At 43.7% G+C, this 17,500-nt stretch overlaps 4 protein-coding genes across 4 annotated transcripts in view; 2 read left to right on the top strand and 2 right to left on the bottom strand.

Annotated features, from left to right (window-relative positions):
* Positions 1–1,193: 1,193 nt before the first annotated feature.
* Positions 1,194–6,572, top strand: tnfaip8l2b (tumor necrosis factor, alpha-induced protein 8-like 2b). Its single transcript, XM_029450781.1, has 3 exons — positions 1,194–1,537; positions 5,233–5,556; positions 5,801–6,572. Exons 2-3 carry the CDS (start codon positions 5,239–5,241, stop codon positions 6,041–6,043), a joined length of 561 nt encoding a protein of 186 aa, XP_029306641.1. The 5' UTR covers positions 1,194–1,537; positions 5,233–5,238; the 3' UTR covers positions 6,044–6,572.
* A 320-nt stretch (positions 6,573–6,892) lies between these two features.
* lysmd1 (LysM, putative peptidoglycan-binding, domain containing 1) lies at positions 6,893–9,921 on the bottom strand. Its single transcript, XM_029450780.1, has 3 exons — positions 9,402–9,921; positions 8,625–8,926; positions 6,893–7,662 (listed from the first exon to the last, which is right to left on the bottom strand). Exons 1-3 carry the CDS (start codon positions 9,570–9,572, stop codon positions 7,482–7,484), a joined length of 654 nt encoding a protein of 217 aa, XP_029306640.1. The 5' UTR covers positions 9,573–9,921; the 3' UTR covers positions 6,893–7,481.
* Positions 9,922–10,145: 224 nt separating this feature from the next.
* Positions 10,146–12,833, top strand: scnm1 (sodium channel modifier 1). Its single transcript, XM_029450778.1, has 8 exons — positions 10,146–10,333; positions 10,509–10,579; positions 10,707–10,795; positions 11,419–11,513; positions 11,773–11,873; positions 11,951–12,099; positions 12,178–12,292; positions 12,412–12,833. Exons 1-8 carry the CDS (start codon positions 10,283–10,285, stop codon positions 12,530–12,532), a joined length of 792 nt encoding a protein of 263 aa, XP_029306638.1. The 5' UTR covers positions 10,146–10,282; the 3' UTR covers positions 12,533–12,833.
* A 1,898-nt stretch (positions 12,834–14,731) lies between these two features.
* Positions 14,732–17,500, bottom strand: part of tmod4 (tropomodulin 4 (muscle)) — a 13,977-nt gene continuing 11,208 nt past the window's right edge. The window contains exons 5-10 of the mRNA XM_029450777.1: positions 16,602–16,694; positions 16,189–16,319; positions 15,980–16,087; positions 15,230–15,373; positions 15,009–15,153; positions 14,732–14,923 (exon numbers count right to left, since the gene is read on the bottom strand). Coding sequence (XP_029306637.1) covers positions 14,901–14,923; positions 15,009–15,153; positions 15,230–15,373; positions 15,980–16,087; positions 16,189–16,319; positions 16,602–16,694 — 644 coding nt within the window. The 3' untranslated portion in view covers positions 14,732–14,900. The remainder of the gene's footprint in view (positions 14,924–15,008; positions 15,154–15,229; positions 15,374–15,979; positions 16,088–16,188; positions 16,320–16,601; positions 16,695–17,500) is intronic.

Here is a 17,500-nt window from a genome sequence, read left to right as displayed (position 1 = left end):
TAATTTCTTGCAGAAGTGCTGAGTGGGAGGCAAAACAAAGAGGCAGGTGTGTCTCGTGTGGGCCGCTATCCTGCGCAGGCACTCCTCAGTCCAGCTGGGTCTCGGCGTGACCTTTGACCCCCCGACATCTGACAACAATCGGCATGCGGGGAGAGTTTATTGGACGGGTGTTTTTGAATGGCCTGAGCTTCAGCCAACAGCCCCTCAGCACAGCTGGTTGTCATTGAGATAAACCTCCAGATAAACGCAGCGCCTGAGAATCAGAGGACACTTCCTGATTCTACATGAAGCGCCGAATCCACAAACATGTTTGCAGTTGTTGCCAAGACGGATCGCTCTGTTGTAAATGTATTAGTCACTCTTGATTGTATCCTCTATCCCCCCCTCATGTGTATTTATATTTCACTCAAATCAGACATAAGTTTTATGGCAACCAGCTCAAACTAAGCTTTATTCATAAGACTGATATTGGCCTTCAGATTTTATTAGCATATGCTGGGACTACGATAAAACCCACTCCCTCCAGAGTGAATTACTTTATGAAGTGTAATTTTCATTTATCTGGGACAAAGTGCACTAGTTTACATCATTAAGATGTCCATGTGCCAGATTTAGTGGCTCGTTTCAGCTGCAGTTGCTTCGGGTTGAGTTTATTTGTCCTATAAACTACAAAAGGTAGCGTTAGAATAAAATATAATTCCTTCAGGAGCAGATTTATCATCATTGACGCACGCACAATAAACACGTCTAAAGTGTTTACACACACAACGCTGACAACACATGACAACTGTTCTGAATCTGAATCAGAAGAGACTAAATATATCGTATAAGTACCACAGGCTGGTCAAAGTGTTTGCTTTCATTGCAGTCAGGGAGCTGCGAGTGTGCGCACGTGTGTGTGTGTGTGTGTGTGTGTGTGTGCGTGCGTGTGACACACACTCCTGGCTACTCATTGTTTTGATTCTACCTTGAATGGGGAGGGACACGGTGCCCGGCCACACTGACAGGAGCTGCATTCCAGTGAAGGTGAACACAAAAACAGGGTTTAAGCCACTCCCCTTTCTGGCTGCATCCCTGGATTATTGCTAAATTCTTTCTGGGGGGTTTCACTTGTCAGGACAAGCAGAGGCTCCGCGTCAGCAATACAGAGAAGAGCAGGCAGAGCCACAGAGAGGCAGAGAGAGTCAAGGTGTGAGGAGAGAGGGCCAGACACAAACACAGAGGTTCGGAAGAGTGTGAGGCAACACAAGATCGGCTAGAGAGGGAGAGAGTGAGAGAGGAAGAGAGACACACACACACACACACAGAGGGGTGTGTCATAGCAATTTAGTTCCTCAAGGAAGTGCAACTCAACATTATCTTAAGACAGGCAGCACTGACACAAGCGCTGCAGGAGGGCTATTTCTTTCAGCTTTTGGTTCAGCTCGTGGTGAAGATGAAGAGATCTCACTGAAATCAAGCAGCCTGTGCTGTCAGACAGAGCAGAGGGAGAAGTATCTGACACAGACCAGGAGGGAGGGGGACTCTCACCACACAGGTAAGACAGCGTCTGCAATCTTCATGTGAGAGTTTAAAAGAGAAATACCTCTGGGCCCAGATAAGTGTTAAGTTCTCTGAAACATTAAGCGTATCCATTGCAGGCACCCGGAGGAGACACACCGGGGTATGATTGGAACAAATTGTGTGACTTCTCTCTACTTCCCCATTTTGAGCGCGAGTTGGCAGATATGCATGCACTCTCACAGTCATGCTGGAACAAGCACAGGGACGTGCACAGCTGTAGAGCTCACACTGTTGTTTGCACATGCCGGGAGTTGCTCAATTCAAATCTCCAGGCAGCGGACTCTCCCTTCCTCGCTGGCCTACTTTGACTCGAAGATAAAGTCAGTGAAATGGTGCAATGTCAGCAGCGTTGTAGTGCAGATACGAGGCGCAGACACAAGCCGCGGGCCTCTGCCGATGACACTCTGCCGTTGAGCTGACAGAAACGAAACAGCGGTCTGTTTCGCTTCCCTTTTGGGGCATTACAGACGTGTAGCTATGTTGAGCAACAACTATTCACAAGAGTGTTGCAATGTTGAAAGAGAGGATTTCAAAATGCTTTGTCTGTTACTCAAAGAAATGTGCAGAATTTAATATGCCAGTGAAGTGAACAACGTTAGAGTTAAAGTTAAAAGCAGGAGCTTCAGCCCCGTTGCCGCCAGTTCCAAGCACACAGCGGAAGTGGCATTTATCCTGACACAATACTGTACTGAGCGTGCACAGAAAGGAGAAACATCCTGTCCTTTTACTGTTACATGTTGCATCAGGAGCAGAACGTGAACCCAGCGGCTGCCAACAACAGCATATTGTTCATAACCGGTGTGTTAAATGACGGCCTGATTGTGGCCTTAGTGCGTTTTCTCTCTCTGGTTCATCACCAGGAGGAAAGAAAAGATTCCACCAGTTCAATACAAACACCGCCGTCGCTCAGCGATGACCTTTCAACAACAGCTTGTTTTCATCTGATCGAGCGTCGTTTCTTTTCTGGAACATTCTCATTGTTCAATATGATCAAAGGCTGCGGGCAACTAAAAGAGACCTAACCCCCCCCCCCCCCCCCACACACACACACACACAAACTATGTAGTTGTAAAAACACCTGGACACACAAACAACTTCTACTCAAATATGCACATCCACGCGTTCATACATGTACACACGCAGTGAGGCTCGATGCTGGAGCATCTGAGGAATGCTAAATATTTACCTCTGGCCCGCCCGGATGGCCCCCCCCCCCCCCCGATCAGTCTCTGGCCGTCCATTAACCCAAAGTTTAGAGATCCCCTCCCCACCTGGCTGCGACAGTAACTCTGAAACCAAACACCTCAACGGTGATCTCTGCTCTGTGACTTTGTACGTTGCTCTTCGCCAGCATTAACTCTCACAGTGTTTGCAGGTGCTTGTCAAACCAGCAGGCATTTGGGAAGGAAACAAACACTTGAGCGTGTAATGCAGTCACTCCCTCGTGGATGTCAACAACGACCGGCGCTTAAAAGCCCTCTTCACTCCATCTGTAGCAGAAAATTGATGCTCAACATCGAAAGCATCCTTGATACAGACGACTGAACGACGTCCATTACGGAAAAGTGGTTTTATGGCTATAACGCAGAAATGTTTCGAGGCTCTCTTCAAAAGAAACGGCCTTAACCTTCGGATAGATCCTCCTGAAAACAAACAATGTAGAAGCACAAAAAGTTAAGCAGCGAGTAATCTCCAGCTGAGGAGTGACAGTGCTGTACTGGCTGATGACTGCGCATGCCCCTCAGATCCCTGTTGTCTTCTTAGCAAATAAACCAGATTGAAGCATGAATCTCAAAAAGCTATCACGCTGCTCCACTTCCATTATCACCGTTCAGGGAAATTAATCTAATGAATGTTTCTTTAATTCCCCACGGGGACCCGGAGCTTTTGTAACAAAGCACGCTATTAGAGAAGTGACACTTGTTCAAAATTAATGGCTGTGCGTGTAAAATGGAAGCTGGTGAGATATTCTATAATAAAAGTGACCGTTTGCTTATTATGGATGTTGCCGCTTGGATTGGGGGAGGGAGGGGGAGGGGGGGGGCACACCAGGGATGAGGAGAGTCGCTGTGTATTTGCATGATATGATCGTTAATGCCACCGGATCGCTCTCTCTGTTTATTAGTGAGCCGTGGAGTCATTGGCTCGCAGTGCTGACTGAGCATCACTGCAGCCGCACGACAATATCATCATTTGAATAACGCCGTCTGAATTGCATAAATATGCATGAAAGAAACAGATTAGAGCAACAATCAGGCCGTCATTTAACGGACAGCTTATGGACGATATGCTGTTGCTCATGCACAGTGTTGTGGGGGCGGGGGGGTTTCACCCATAAGGCAGGCCGGTATAGTTGAAGCAGCCGTTGTGTTCAGGGTGCTCGCTTTCTGTTCCTGCCACTGATGCAATCTTAAGAGACAGCAGGCATGGACCTGCCTCAGCTATGCAGCCTTCCTGCTCCCCTCAAATACGTGTCCACGCAGGCCTGAAGTGAGACTCAGTGCGTCAAATTACACTCAACGTGTTGGTTTGAACGCTCAGGGTCGATACACGATGCACAGAAGTCACACTGATGCATGTGACGGGTACTGTGTGTCTTTGTTGAACACTCACTGCACACACTTTGGATTAAGGAGAAGTGGGATCTTTATGTGTGTGTGTGTGTGTGTGTGTGTGTGTGTGTGTGTGTGTGTGTGTGTGTGTGTGTGTGTGAATGATCCATGACTCCAGTTGTGTCTGCTTTCATGTTAGAGATTAGGAGGGAAATTAAACACAATTAAAAAGGAATTAATTCAAACTGTGTTGACAATCAAAGATAAACAGTGGGGTTTTGTAGTTGTGTCACAGTGTGCAGGATGCATGCTGATGACTTCCCGGGGGGGGGGTCTCTGTGATGGATGCTAGGTGTGGTTAAAGTCTCAGTGGAGACATTAAAAGCCTCTGGAGTCTCTTCCATGGTGCTTTTCCCTTTTGGCATCACATGTCAAAAACAAACTGGAACTAACAGGCAACACTGTGTTTGTTACTTCAGCACGGTGCGGGTATCAACACATATTTGAGCTTAAATCGTTAACAAGTGTGTCTCTGAAATGTTCTACACTGATGTGTGAGAGAAGAAGAAGAAGAAGAAGAAGAAGAAGAAGAAGAAGAAGAAGAAGAAGAAGAAGAAGAAGAAGAAGAAGAAGAAGAATCCGGGTGGCAATCTGAAGGTTAGAGAGTCGAAGCACTGACTGACTCAAATCCCCAGATCATTTGGAAGTCCGGATGAGAGGTGAGCACATGGTGCCCTCCCCCCTCCCCCCCCACCAGCCTCCACAACAAGCAGTTGGCCCTTGAACATGGCACTTAACCTCCAACTAGCCCACTGGAGCTGCTCGGTGTCTGCCGTTATTAAACACAAAGAGGGAGATTTTGCAGAGCGGTAACCAGATGTGTTGTTCTTCCTCTTCTTTGAATCCTTAGTATCGTTGGTAGAATGAGTTCATGTATTCATGTATTCATGTCTTCACACAACTGTCTCATTCACACAAGTGAGCTCACGATCAGTTTAGAGAAGCGGTGTATTGACTCACCGAAGTTGGAAACTACACAGTTGCAACATTTACTCCTACAGTCCGTCTCTGGCACAATTAAAAAAGTGGGTTTTTTTCCTTCTCCCCGACAATTCAGGCAAACATGGACGGCTTCAGCTCCAAAGACATGGCCTTGAGTGCGCAGAAGAAGATCCTCAGCAGCATGGCCACCAAAAGCTCCGTCCAAATGTTCATCGACGACACCACCAGCGAGATCCTGGATGAACTGTACCGCGTCTCCAAAGGGTACTCGGGTAATAAGTCGGAGGCCCAGAAGGTGATCAAAGACCTGGTGAAGATTGCCGTGAAGATCGGTTTGCTGTTCAGGAACAACCGCTTCAGCACCGAGGAGCTGGGAGTGGCCACAGACTTTAAGAAGAAGCTGCACCAGGGTGCCATGACGGCCATCAGCTTCTACGAGGTACGTTTCCAATGTGGACTGAGCTAAACACTTCAACAACTTCATTCATCTTATTCCAATCTCTGCTCTTAAACTCTGATTGTGTTTACGTTGAAGGTCGTCGAGGTGATGTAGCAGTATTTAAGATAACGTTTTAAGGATGTGCAGATATTCTGATTAATACACAAGATCATCTTTAGATCCAGATATTAGAGATGAACTCAGTCATAACATTGTGGCGTTGCATTTGCTCTGACTGCCGCAGGTGGACTTTACCTTTGATAAAGCAGTGATGGCAGAGATCCTGACCAGCTGCAGGGATCTGCTGCTGAAGCTGGTCAACACCCACCTCACCACCAAATCCCACGGTCGCATCAACCACGTCTTCAACCATTACGCTGACCCCGAGCTCCTGACCAAGCTGTACGACCCCAGCGGCTCCTTCCGACCCAACCTCACCAAGATCTGCAAAGGACTCGACAAACTTATGGAGGACGGGACAATATGACAGAGAAGAATAGAAATGTCAGACAGACACTGGGAGAGCTACAGGCAGACTCACTCACGAGCTGTTGGACAAACATGGTGGCACTTCTGCTGACTGGCAACGTAAAACAAGTGATTTGAGAGCAAAAGCGCCGCCTCAACATTCTCAAAGAACAAATTAAAGTTGGTCGACTCATTCCTCAAGCTGTTAATGTTCAGAGGTGATGTATGCTGTATTGTGATATATACACACTTGTCTACTCGGACAAATTCTCCGAAACGGAACTTGAATATATACTGGTTTATATTAGATTAGACTATGAAATGAGAAATGTTTCATTGAGAACTACTGATGTTATATATTCAGGAGATGAGCTGTGAGACAGAGAACACAGATTGCATTAAGAGGACAGACAGGGAGCAATACCACTGTAACACAGCACCGCCACCTAGTGGTGGAGACGAGTCATTCAACTGTATTAACTGAAGCGTAAGGAAGACGATGCAGCCAATAATAAAGCAAGTAACCCCACAGCAGACTACTTACAACACTTTGCAGTCTCGGCTTCAAAACATGTTTAGACGCATCAACAAAAAGACTGGCGCTTACATGGCGTTCGACTGCACGGGAATGTTAATCCTATAATTCATGTTGTTCTGCAGATGGGATCACGGGCATTGTGTGAGATTAAGACCGGTGTTATTCTTTGGTTTTACAAGACAATGAAACTCAACGACAAGGAATTAAATCAAGCCCCAAGTGGAGCCGCCACCTTAAGAACAGCTGTTGTAAAGGTCAAAGGTCAGACAGTTTCTGGAGAAAGCGTGGACAAACATGTAGATATTTTCCTTTTAGACGTGAATCTAAACACTGGATCAAAAAATATTTAATTCTAGAATGAACTATGCAAAACTGAGATGAAATAATAAATAAATATGCACATACAAAAAAATAAAATAAAAGATTGCCGTTAATATAGTCTAAAAGGTAAGTCTCTGCTACATGAGACTAGTTAAACAGGAACAGCAGTAACAGACTGTGGCTCTCAGTATTACAGGGAACGTGATACATATGGCTAAAGGCTTGTGAGGTAGCATAACACACAGTTCATGAGTCTTGTGACTACACCAACTCGTGACTGCAGATTCTCATTTTTTTAATTTCACGCTTGTTTCCAGCCTTTGAAAACAGGCCAAACACAGTTTTGGGCCATAAAAGGCTTTTCATAATCTACAGTATGTCTCAACAAATAAATAAGAAGGCTACACAAACAACTGTTAAAATACAGAGTTACTTCTCATTATAAGCGCTGTATTAATTGGCGATATGAAAAGACTTTAAGTCCATACAGCAGCAGGATCGCTGGAGATATATTCCTTTATCTGTAATCATCCTGCAACGTGGCTCTCTGGGGAAGTTCCTTCTTTAATGATCAGAGTGAGACAGCAGGAATAACATGTCACAGCTGGAAGATTTCATCTTCCCTGTCTCTCAGCTTCTTGGTGAGTTTTGTGATAGTTAGGGGTACTGCCACATGTGAAGCCTGCTGCATTCTGGAGGATAAACAGACACTCTGCGACCTTGTAAGCGGCCGCCAGTCTGATGTCCCGCTGGTGCACGCTGCTTCTAGGGAGGCAACCCTAGTGAAATACAAACAGATGAGAAGATACAGTAAGTCAGATATGAGTCACATTATTAGCCTGCATGCATGTTAGTCAGCTGTCAATATTTGACAGGCCGCCTCTTGCTGTGAGAGTGTGACCCTGTTTACACCTGGCATTAACAGGAGTCTGTTGTGATCCCATCACAGGTGGACAGCTCTCAGTGCGTAAGTTCATGATGGGATCTCACGTAATAAAAACACATTTCTTCTGTTTGCAAAGACCAGATGCATTGTTGCTTTTAATTGGTGAGGCGGCAGTAGCTTCCCGTCCCTTTTTAGCATGTTCCAGATCCCTCAGGTAAGGAGTGATGCAGTGTATACGTCTAGGGCTTTTATTGTGAGAAGTAAGAACAGAAGAAGTGAGGCAGTATTGTGCTGCCGCAGTTCAGACCACGGAGCCTCCTTGTTATTATAACTGTATTACCTTCATGAGCTATTTGAGAACCAACTGGAGATGAGAAAAAGGACGAACAAAACAAGAGCAGCGGCTTTAATGAAGTATTTTCCTGTTACGTTCTTGTCGGGGACGCATCAGGATGCATTAGCGTTTACACTACAAAAGATACGTGTTCAAATGCATCCCAGACAGGTAACAATGTGACAGTTTACACTTGTGTTTACAGCTGTCCACTTCTGTTTCGATCCCCCATAACGCATGTTAATGCCGGGTGTAAACCGGGTCCAAGAGTCCTGCTAATATCAAACATATCTCCTATAAACTACAATCACAACACCAAGTCGTAATATTTGGTGCCAAAGCCAAAGGAGGCCTGGGAGATGGAAGAGTGTGTTAAGTATTTAACTTGGACCATAACCAGACTGGCTGGTCTTTGGGAGTGCCAGAAGCAACTAATATGACAAACGTTAAAGCCTCTGTCACACCACAAACACGGAGCGTAACTGTCTCTGAACAACTAGCCAGCAGTGAGAGCCATGTACCTTTTCTCTGCTTCCTGGCATCCTTTGACAGCAGCCTGCTTTGACTGACTAATCAGGTCATCCAACCTTTTCAAAAAATCCACGGGAGTAAGGTCTGAAGCACTTTCTTTGCTATCATTTTGCTTCCTCTCAGAGGAGCTCCCCGTGGGCTCATGTTGAGCAGAGGCACAGCCAGTATTGTCATCTTCAACCGAATCCACCCCGTTACTGCAGAAGTCCGACACCACGGGGATGGACAATGACCTCTTCAGGAATATAGAGTCATTCGTGTACAGCCTGTTTGCTCTTTTGATTTGCTCCATCTGCAAGAGAAGAAAACATGACTATTCTCACGTAATAATATAAAGTTAATTATGGAGGAGGTCAGCTCTCCAATTAATTCTTGCAAATTGGCAACAATCTAATTAAATTAAAAGTGCTGCTGGTTGTATTTTTTTATATTCTGTTTGAGCTGTTTGATTCATTATCAACTTAATTTTACTGAAGCACAATAAATACTTAACTGCAGGGCACACATGAGGTCTGCACACCGCTTCAAATAAACTCTTTATTTCTCTTTTCGAGGCAACAATCTACAAGCTCTTCCTCAGCCTTTGAGCCCTGCAGTTAAGATTAGTGTTTTGTCTTGCACCTGGACGTGCACACACCTGGCCCCCTCTTCTACTGAACCACAATAAGACATAAACAAAATACAGCAATGCGAAACAATTTAAACATATAACAAATATGGCAAAATCCTTGAGGATGCATGATATGAAGTAATAAAATAATACTTACAGACACTCCATATTTGAGGGCCAGGCCTTGAAGTGTTTCTCCAGGCTGAATGTTGTGTTCAATGCGTCTCTGGAGAACCGGAGACCGGACCAAACTACCGTAAGATCTCGTGCGACTCCCGCGGAGTAGGCCGTTCCCCCCGGCTGGCAAAGGCGCTCGCTCCCCGGACATGGTCGTGAACAACTTGACGAGCGTTAAGTTGGCAAACGGTTGTAAATGTCGGTTAGCAGCAAACGTTCATGTTGTTCCCGTCATGATAGCACAGCTTCTTTAGCCTGTCCACGCGAAGTGAACTAAGTAGCAGCTTAGTTAGCCTGCTAGCTAAATGATCAACTTAACCTTCATTAACGCTCGTTATTTTAGTTTTTTAAACTATGACAACGTTACCTGTCGAACATCTGCCACAGCTAATGACAATAACTTACTTGACAGTACGTTTCACTGATCGTATCTCTCAAACAAACACCTGAAAAGTTGCTGAGAAAGTTGTTAATGTGTTCATGTCTAAGCTGTCTGCTGCCATATGTTGCCATGGCTGCCGAGTTCAGCGACGAGCCCCACGAGTCGTCACATGCGCTGCATTCAAAACAATTGGAATAACCGCAACACCTTGAGGCTTTGAAATATAATATTATATATATATATTTGTAATGGTTGTATGGGCTCTCCAAATTAAGGGAAACAAGAAGACGTCAGATATCTAAACCATTTACCACCTAAAAACTGAGCTGAACTGTATTTTCAAATAGGAAACTTGTATTTCCATTTTCCCTCTTTGACAGGGAACGCAACTTTAGCTTGTCGTTGTCGTGAAGTAGCTAGTCAGCTATGCTAACCTGTTAGTACTGACATCTGTTTTCAGATTACCACCCACAATAATTATGTCTTTTAAACGCGAAGGTGATGACAAGAGTCAGTTGAACATCTTGAAGGTAAAATATTAACTTTGTTTTACTTTTGTCAAAGAGATTTCAGTGTAGGTTATGCATGTTGTTATGGTTAGCATCGTGCTAGCTAGCTAGCTAGCTGTAGTGTCAGTGATGCATCTTTGAAACTGTAATAAAACCAGAAAACGATTAATTAACCACTCGTTGTCTTGTGTTTCAGAAACGACGAGTGGCAGATCTTCTGTCTAATTTTATTCCAGAAGATGAAGCAGGTCTTATGAATAATGGAAGGTGAAATTAACTTAAACACACTGACATGTTTGGGAAGGAAACTTGTAACTTGAGGCTGCAAAAGGCTGTTAAACACATGAACTGAAGACATGAAGTTGATCTTACAACCTGTTCATCCTGTTGTTAGATACACTTGCCTTGTGTGCTCCTACCGTCCGGTGTTTGACACGGTCGACACGCTGACAGTCCACAGAAACGGGAAAAGGCATCTCGAAGGTGAGACGTTTAATGTCACCCTTCTTTATAATGTTTAGTTCATTCCAGTGTCAAAGTGTGTAGGTAATGGATTCCTTTCTTTCCTTACACATTGTGCACCCTAAGTACACCAAGTAAGACAACACATGTGCATATCTATGATATCTATCTTAAATAAAACCTTACTATTTGACACAGACACTAATTATGTTATGTTTGGACATAATTTGCAGGAATAAGAAAACCAAATAGTCAACAAACATCAAAATGAGCCTTGATGTGTATTTTACTGTTCATCAGTAATCATATTTAAATCCAATAAAATATGTCCAGCTTATTGATATTCAACATTGCCCATGGCGGTATACAACGATATATATATATATATAAAAAATATATATAATAAAAAAAAAATATATATATATATATATATTATATATATATATATATATTTTTTATATATATATATATATTATATATATATATATATATAAATGGTATGGCACGTTATATGATGGTTGACACTTTAATAGTCTCTCAGTATATATTGTTTTATTTTCCCAACCAGATATGTGCATCTTAATTATTATTGGCTTATAAAATCAACTTTATTCTTTTTTTTATGTTGTATTTCTCTTCTGCAGGATTAAAAGCATTCTATGGCAAGAAAGCACGGCTGAAGAATGAAATTGCAAAAAGGCGCCATGAAGACTACGTCCAGGCTGAAGACACGAGGCAGGTTGGTGTTCAGTTGACTCCTCAGCAAACTGTTGCACGTCAGCCGGATCATCCAACAAGCAGCAGGTCGATGAATCATCGTTGGAGAACAACAACATGAACAATCTGCGTCTTTCTTTGGCTGACAGACTGTCGAAGGCATCGTGACCCTGACATGTTACACGCTACTTAAAACCAATTTAAAACCGTCTGCTGTGGAAAAGATAAACAACACTCAGCAGTATATTCATTCCTCATACAATGTTTTTCTGTGCTTTTAGGAACCTTCCAGTTCAGCTCCTTTACTGGAACAAACGCGGAAGCTTACACATCATGCTTTATTGAAGACTGTACCATATAACAGCTGCCACACAAAAACCAGGTGAGTGAGACGGTTATTTAATAAGCCAATCCCACAAATATAATATTTTAATACATGCATTTATTATTATTTTCAAGTACAAAATGTGAAAAGGGAGCGCTGAGGGTCGGCTCAGATCCCAGACACAACTCTTCCAGCAAAGCGGCTTCTGAAGAAGACGAAGCGTGTCGGAAAGCTGAAGTTTCAAACGGTTTATCACAAAGCACTTCGAGTGGCTGCACAGCAGGTAAAGTGTCTCAAGGGATCTTACAGATTTTGTTTTGAACATTGTGCTTTAACTGTGTGCATGTTTGGTCTTCTGCAGTCGATGAAGAGTCACTTGCAGACATTGAAGGACCAGCGGCTGCAGAGACACAAGAGGCCGAGCCGATCACAGCGCAGAGGAGGAGAGAGCTGGAGCACTACCTCAAGCTGAAAAGGTTCAGAAATGTTTTGTTGTTTTTAGCTGAAGTTCTGCATCCTCACTTCTAGAAGTCAGTTCAGTAAATGTGACATCGTGGCGTTCAGTGCATCCCATCGTTCTCCGTCTGTCTCTTAGTGATGGATGGTTGCGGGACCGGAGCGGCCAGTGGGTGAGAGACGAGGATGTGGAGTTTGATTCAGATGAGGAGGAGCCGACTTCGCTGGCCCCTCTGGTTACAAGTCACTGCGAGGACTAAGAACTATGGGACAACAGAGTGACATGCATCACAGTGGGACATTCAGAGGCCACGTGCTGTTTGAAACAGCCGGAGCTCCACGTGCAAATAAATGGTGTTCCTGAGCTGATTCTACAGCAGCTGCGTCACTTCCTGGTTGTAACAGAAGCCTGCTGGTAACCAGTGATCATCAGCTGTTCATAGTGTTATTTTACTTAGTTTACTGTCACTCTTAACCTGCTGACTGTTTGTTACTGCTTTTTGTTTCTACATTGAACATCAAGCACATTTTAAACTATTAAACTTTCAACAGAGAATAATATCATCTGGCAGGGGTGCGTTTAATACTGATATGTTCTAAACTCTGGAAGACAGTAAAGGATCATTCTGCTTTATGACTATTTAAGCATTAATCTCAACGCTTTAGCCAGAAGCAGTAACATTCCTTTCAGATGATCTAAAGCACTTTATCTGGCGCTCACCCAACATGATCAGTCTTTGCAAAGGAACACTGTTTCCACACAACTACAGCGAGTACAGTGGGTCAAAGTCTGCAAACCGTTACCAACAGATTTAACTACATCAGCCTCACATTTGTTCATGATGCCTTCAGGGTCCCAACAGCAGCACTGAAAGCTGAACAAACTCTTGACTTTCCAGCTGAATGAATGATATTATTCCCATCGCCCTTTGTTGTGTATAATACCCCTTTGAATAGAGTTCCACGTCCCCTCTGGCCGGACTAATCCTCAACCAGCTTTAGTATAAATCAGCAGCAGATCGGCTGTATTGGTGTTAATCTGGACGGGGGAGCCACCGGTTAGCATTCACTGCCCCTCTCAGCACATTTGGTATAAATTGGATAACACCGGCCGGGTCAGTGGGAGCAAACACGGCTCAGTTTCTGATGACGCCGCTGATGTGTCCAAAGCACGCTCCCTTCATTATACTGGTGCTCAGTCTCCACAACATGAGGAGCCACATACTTAACAATCTAATAATAAGACCTTAACTGCTATTAAAACGTCTTGATTTGGTCTTTAAAATGCTAAAACATGAGAGGTACTACTTTAATGAATTGTTTTTGTTTGACGTTGGATTGTAAAACCTCAATAATTGGTAACATCGATTAAAAAATAATAATTTACCAACATCTTGCATGAACACATCTGGAAAAAATGTGTTAAATTGAATTCAAAGTGGCATTAAGTCTTAAATCTAACTGTAGGAACCTTATTAAACATAAGTAATATGTAATACCAGGTCTGCTATTTCACTTATACAACTTATAAAGTCCTCTGATGCAAATCTGGAAAAGAAATAATGAAATCAAACAAACCGAGCTCAATATTAACAGTAAATGTTTGTCACTGTATCGCTCCGCATTATAATCCAAACATACACGATCAAAGGAGAGGAACCCGACTTTAAATCATTTAAAGATGGCTTTAGAAGCGTGACCTTTCAGAAGTCTGCTCATGAAGTCAGAACGCTTCAAATAAAAGAGGAAATAGGTGGAAGAAATGAGGAGCGGTGCAGGAACCTCAGCAATGCTGTCAGTCCTCAGAGGTTAGCAGCTGTCTCTGCTCGTAACGGGCGGAGGGCGCACACGGGTGCAACACTCTTCAAGTGGGGTCTTATATTTGGAACGAGGTAACTCAACCCCAGCGGACTCATTTCCCAGCAGGGTTAAAGATAGCTCAGGTGCTTGAGGGAAGTCAGGATCAGGAGACTTTAAAGGATTAAAGAGATGTTTACATGAAGGCTTCGTCCCTAAAATGCTGCAGAATATTTCACTTTTGGGGGGAAATGATGAGTTAATGTTCATCTTACAATATGTAGAGAGCACAATCAGTGACAGGGTGATCGTGTCTCACAAACATCCTGCGTGTGCAGTTTCCCTGGATCTGTCCCAACGCTACCAGAGGAGCGCTTCTTTGGTGCGTTAAACTTTAAGGTTTGCTGAGAAGGATATTCTTATATGCAATATAAAATATGTCAGATAAGGTGCAGAAAGAATCAAATTAAACGTGCCAAACATTTCCAGAACATACTTGAATATATATTTTTATTTAAAGTATTTACAGGTTTGTTTTCTTCCCACAGATAGCACCACATTGAATATGTTATCATGAATGTGAAGAGTTGACCTTTTTGTTTGGGATGATGTTGGCGACGCACAAACTTAAAGCACAAGAAGGGAAAAAAAGACACTTCACATTTTGCTTGTGACCTCTACATGCCTTTATGATGAATTCAGCAGTCTACAAAAAGCTGGCTGCAAATGAAATGAAATGAACATGGATGTTAGGTGCACCATGCACGACGAGCCAGCTTCATTTGGGAGGATTCGTTTAGCGACGGCGGTCTTCTCCGCTCCTCGATGCTTTCATCTCAATCTCTGCTGGCGAACTGCCGAGAGAAGAAGAGATATAAAAACATGGTCGCTCAAGATGCTTTTTTCTTATGATGCGACTTTAATATTTACTGCACTCACTCATGTCGTTGTTCCGTGTGATGGCCATGGCGGCTCTGGCGCGGGGACCCTGCTGGGTGAAGTGGTAGCCGAATTTGAGGATGCTGGAGTTGTTCTCCAACATGGAGGCGATCTCCATCTCAACCGAGTCTCCGAGCTTCTGCCTCTGTATCGTACGAGTGTTACAAGTCAAAATACATTTTTAAGGTAATTAAATCCAAAGTTTCAGTTACGGTTCAGACCTGGTTGTCGATCTTGAGCTCCACCAGAGTGGCGTTGTTGGCCATAGCTTTGATGATCGCCATCATCCCGTCTGAAGTGATGAAGTTGGACTCAACATTAAGACTCTGCAAGCTGGTGTTCTCCTTCAACATCTCAGCACATGCCTGGTGCGCACACACACACACACACACACACACACACACACACACACACACACACACAGGGTTATGGTTCAATATGAAATCTAATTCTTCCTGTACCTTTGGTATCTGATGCCGTGCTTAAAGGAACACTTCACCCCCTAAATGAGCGTGTGCATATTACTCCCTCACGCTGTGTCACCTTGCTCTGCTGCCTCCACGCTGAACGAAGAATCCAAGAACGCAGAACATTCTTGATAAATTAAAGTAAACGGAGCCGCGTTTAAAAACAGGAAAGCTACATCGACACGTGCGTTTACAAACTCTCACACAACTCCTGCAGCACGATCCAAGTCTCATTCGTGCAGTCGTCTGCTCACGACTTCACAAACACTTGCATTTTCACGAAAAACCTAATATTTTAAACACGTCCGCATAAACAATGTTACGCTTGTGCTGCGAGTCTGCAGCGTATTCTTCATTCAAGGAAACACGGGGTCATTTTCTGTGGAGTGACAGGTCTACATGACATCAGTGGCTCAAAGAGCAGCTATTATTTCTGCATATCAACAGAAATAAACAATAGAAAAGACGCTTCATTCGTCAGCTGTCATTTCATATCGTACTCACACACGCCACGGGGTCGTTGCTACGGGTCGCAGCGATGGTCAGAGACTCCACCTGAGAGTTTCCCTTCATCGCCTCAAAGATCTCCTTCAGCGTTGGGATGGGAATGTCCTGCAGCACAGACAGACGTTTCGATTTGTTAATAAGGAACATCATCATCGCAGGTCTGATATTTGTGTGTCTGATGAACTTGAGTTCCCCGTTGAGCTGACCTTGATGTTGTTGAGGTTGACTTCAGTCAGGCTGCTGTCGTTGTTGTGGATCCTCTCCAGGGTTTCCTCCACGTTGGTGGGGTTGGGCAGCTCGTCGGGGAAGATCTTGAACGGATCTGGTTTCACGACACCTGCAGGAGACGCAACACCACAGCTCAGGCTCCTCCCTTTCATTTATTGTTCCTCTTCATACAGTTGTTTTTATATCCAGTTCAGAAACAATCACTTTTATGACACCTTCATTCGAGTCATATATTAAATGTGTGCATCAGTTTGATTTTGTCTCAACACAAAACAGCTGTGAAAGAACTTAAAACTTGAAATACAATAAAGAAAAATTAAATGAGGAAACATTTCATCCTCGTATGACTTTCGGTGCAAGTTTCTAAAAGAAGAAATGACGTCATACGTACTGTTGATGCCCTCTTTGTTGGCGATGGTGCCTGTGGTGCCCAGAGCATCGTAGTACTGCTTGTTGCTCATCAGCGTGTACATTCCCAGGATCGCTGCAGCACACAATCACAACAACATCGAAACGTGTGACATTTGAATGAAATCACACTGAATGTCTTCTTCTTTAGTTAGGTCTGTTGTTGTTGTCGTGTCCCTGCACTGATTCAAAGAGGCCCAGGTGTGTGTCCCCCTCCTGTGTTGAGATCAGGATATTGTTGCCTGAGCTCAGCAGGAAACTCGTCACTGGTCGTAATCTCACAGAGAAGTAATGATACCGCACATTTATACTTATGTTTATATGTAAGCTTCATGGTGTCTAACTTTATATGCGTGTGTGTGTGTGTGTGTATATATATATATATATATATATATATATATATAGTAACGTGAAGTAAGAAGTTTATAAAAGTATTTACTCCTGAAATGTAGTAGAAGAGCACAAATTACTCAAACATTTTAGCAACACATTTAAATAAAATAGTCAATAACAACACAGTAGATGCTAAAATATGGTTAAAAAAACATCAAGAATATAAATAATTAGAGAATTAGTGAAGAACATAACGAATGAGCCAAATGAAATAAATCAAAAGGTGATCCGTCAGTGAGATATATGTTACCTGCACTGGAGTGGCATTGGTTTGGAGATGAAGAGACTGTCTGTATACGTGCAGAATGTAATGTGTATCCTTCCACCTTCACTGAACAGACAGCAGGGACTACTTGTTCCCCTGATGTTCCCCTGTCTGACCAGGAGGGGGCAGACCTGCTGCTTCTCCTCTTCCTCCTGCTGTAACCTGCCAAACTGTGTCACACACTGTGGCAGCCACCCCCTCCCTCCACTCACCTTCCCAGCCTC

This window comes from Cottoperca gobio, chromosome 16, assembly GCF_900634415.1.
Source record: "Cottoperca gobio chromosome 16, fCotGob3.1, whole genome shotgun sequence".
In the NCBI taxonomy this organism is placed as follows: domain Eukaryota; kingdom Metazoa; phylum Chordata; class Actinopteri; order Perciformes; family Bovichtidae; genus Cottoperca; species Cottoperca gobio.
The sequence above is the reverse complement of the archived record's forward strand: the minus strand, read 5'-3'. Positions and strand labels throughout refer to the sequence as shown.

Excerpts from the sequence above, each read along its gene's own strand:
- scnm1 (XM_029450778.1), top strand. The coding sequence starts at position 10,283 with ATGTCTTTTAAACGCGAAGGTGATGACAAGAGTCAGTTGAACATCTTG. Across the intron at positions 10,580-10,706 it reads GGTCTTATGAATAATGGAAG|ATACACTTGCCTTGTGTGCT; the intron begins GTGAAATTAACT and ends TCCTGTTGTTAG. Across the intron at positions 10,796-11,418 it reads CGGGAAAAGGCATCTCGAAG|GATTAAAAGCATTCTATGGC; the intron begins GTGAGACGTTTA and ends TCTCTTCTGCAG.
- tnfaip8l2b (XM_029450781.1), top strand. The coding sequence starts at position 5,239 with ATGGACGGCTTCAGCTCCAAAGACATGGCCTTGAGTGCGCAGAAGAAG. Across the intron at positions 5,557-5,800 it reads CGGCCATCAGCTTCTACGAG|GTGGACTTTACCTTTGATAA; the intron begins GTACGTTTCCAA and ends TGACTGCCGCAG.
- lysmd1 (XM_029450780.1), bottom strand. The coding sequence starts at position 9,572 with ATGTCCGGGGAGCGAGCGCCTTTGCCAGCCGGGGGGAACGGCCTACTC. Across the intron at positions 8,927-9,401 it reads CCCTCAAATATGGAGTGTCT|ATGGAGCAAATCAAAAGAGC; the intron begins GTAAGTATTATT and ends CTTCTCTTGCAG. Across the intron at positions 7,663-8,624 it reads TGCCAGGAAGCAGAGAAAAG|GGTTGCCTCCCTAGAAGCAG; the intron begins GTACATGGCTCT and ends GTATTTCACTAG.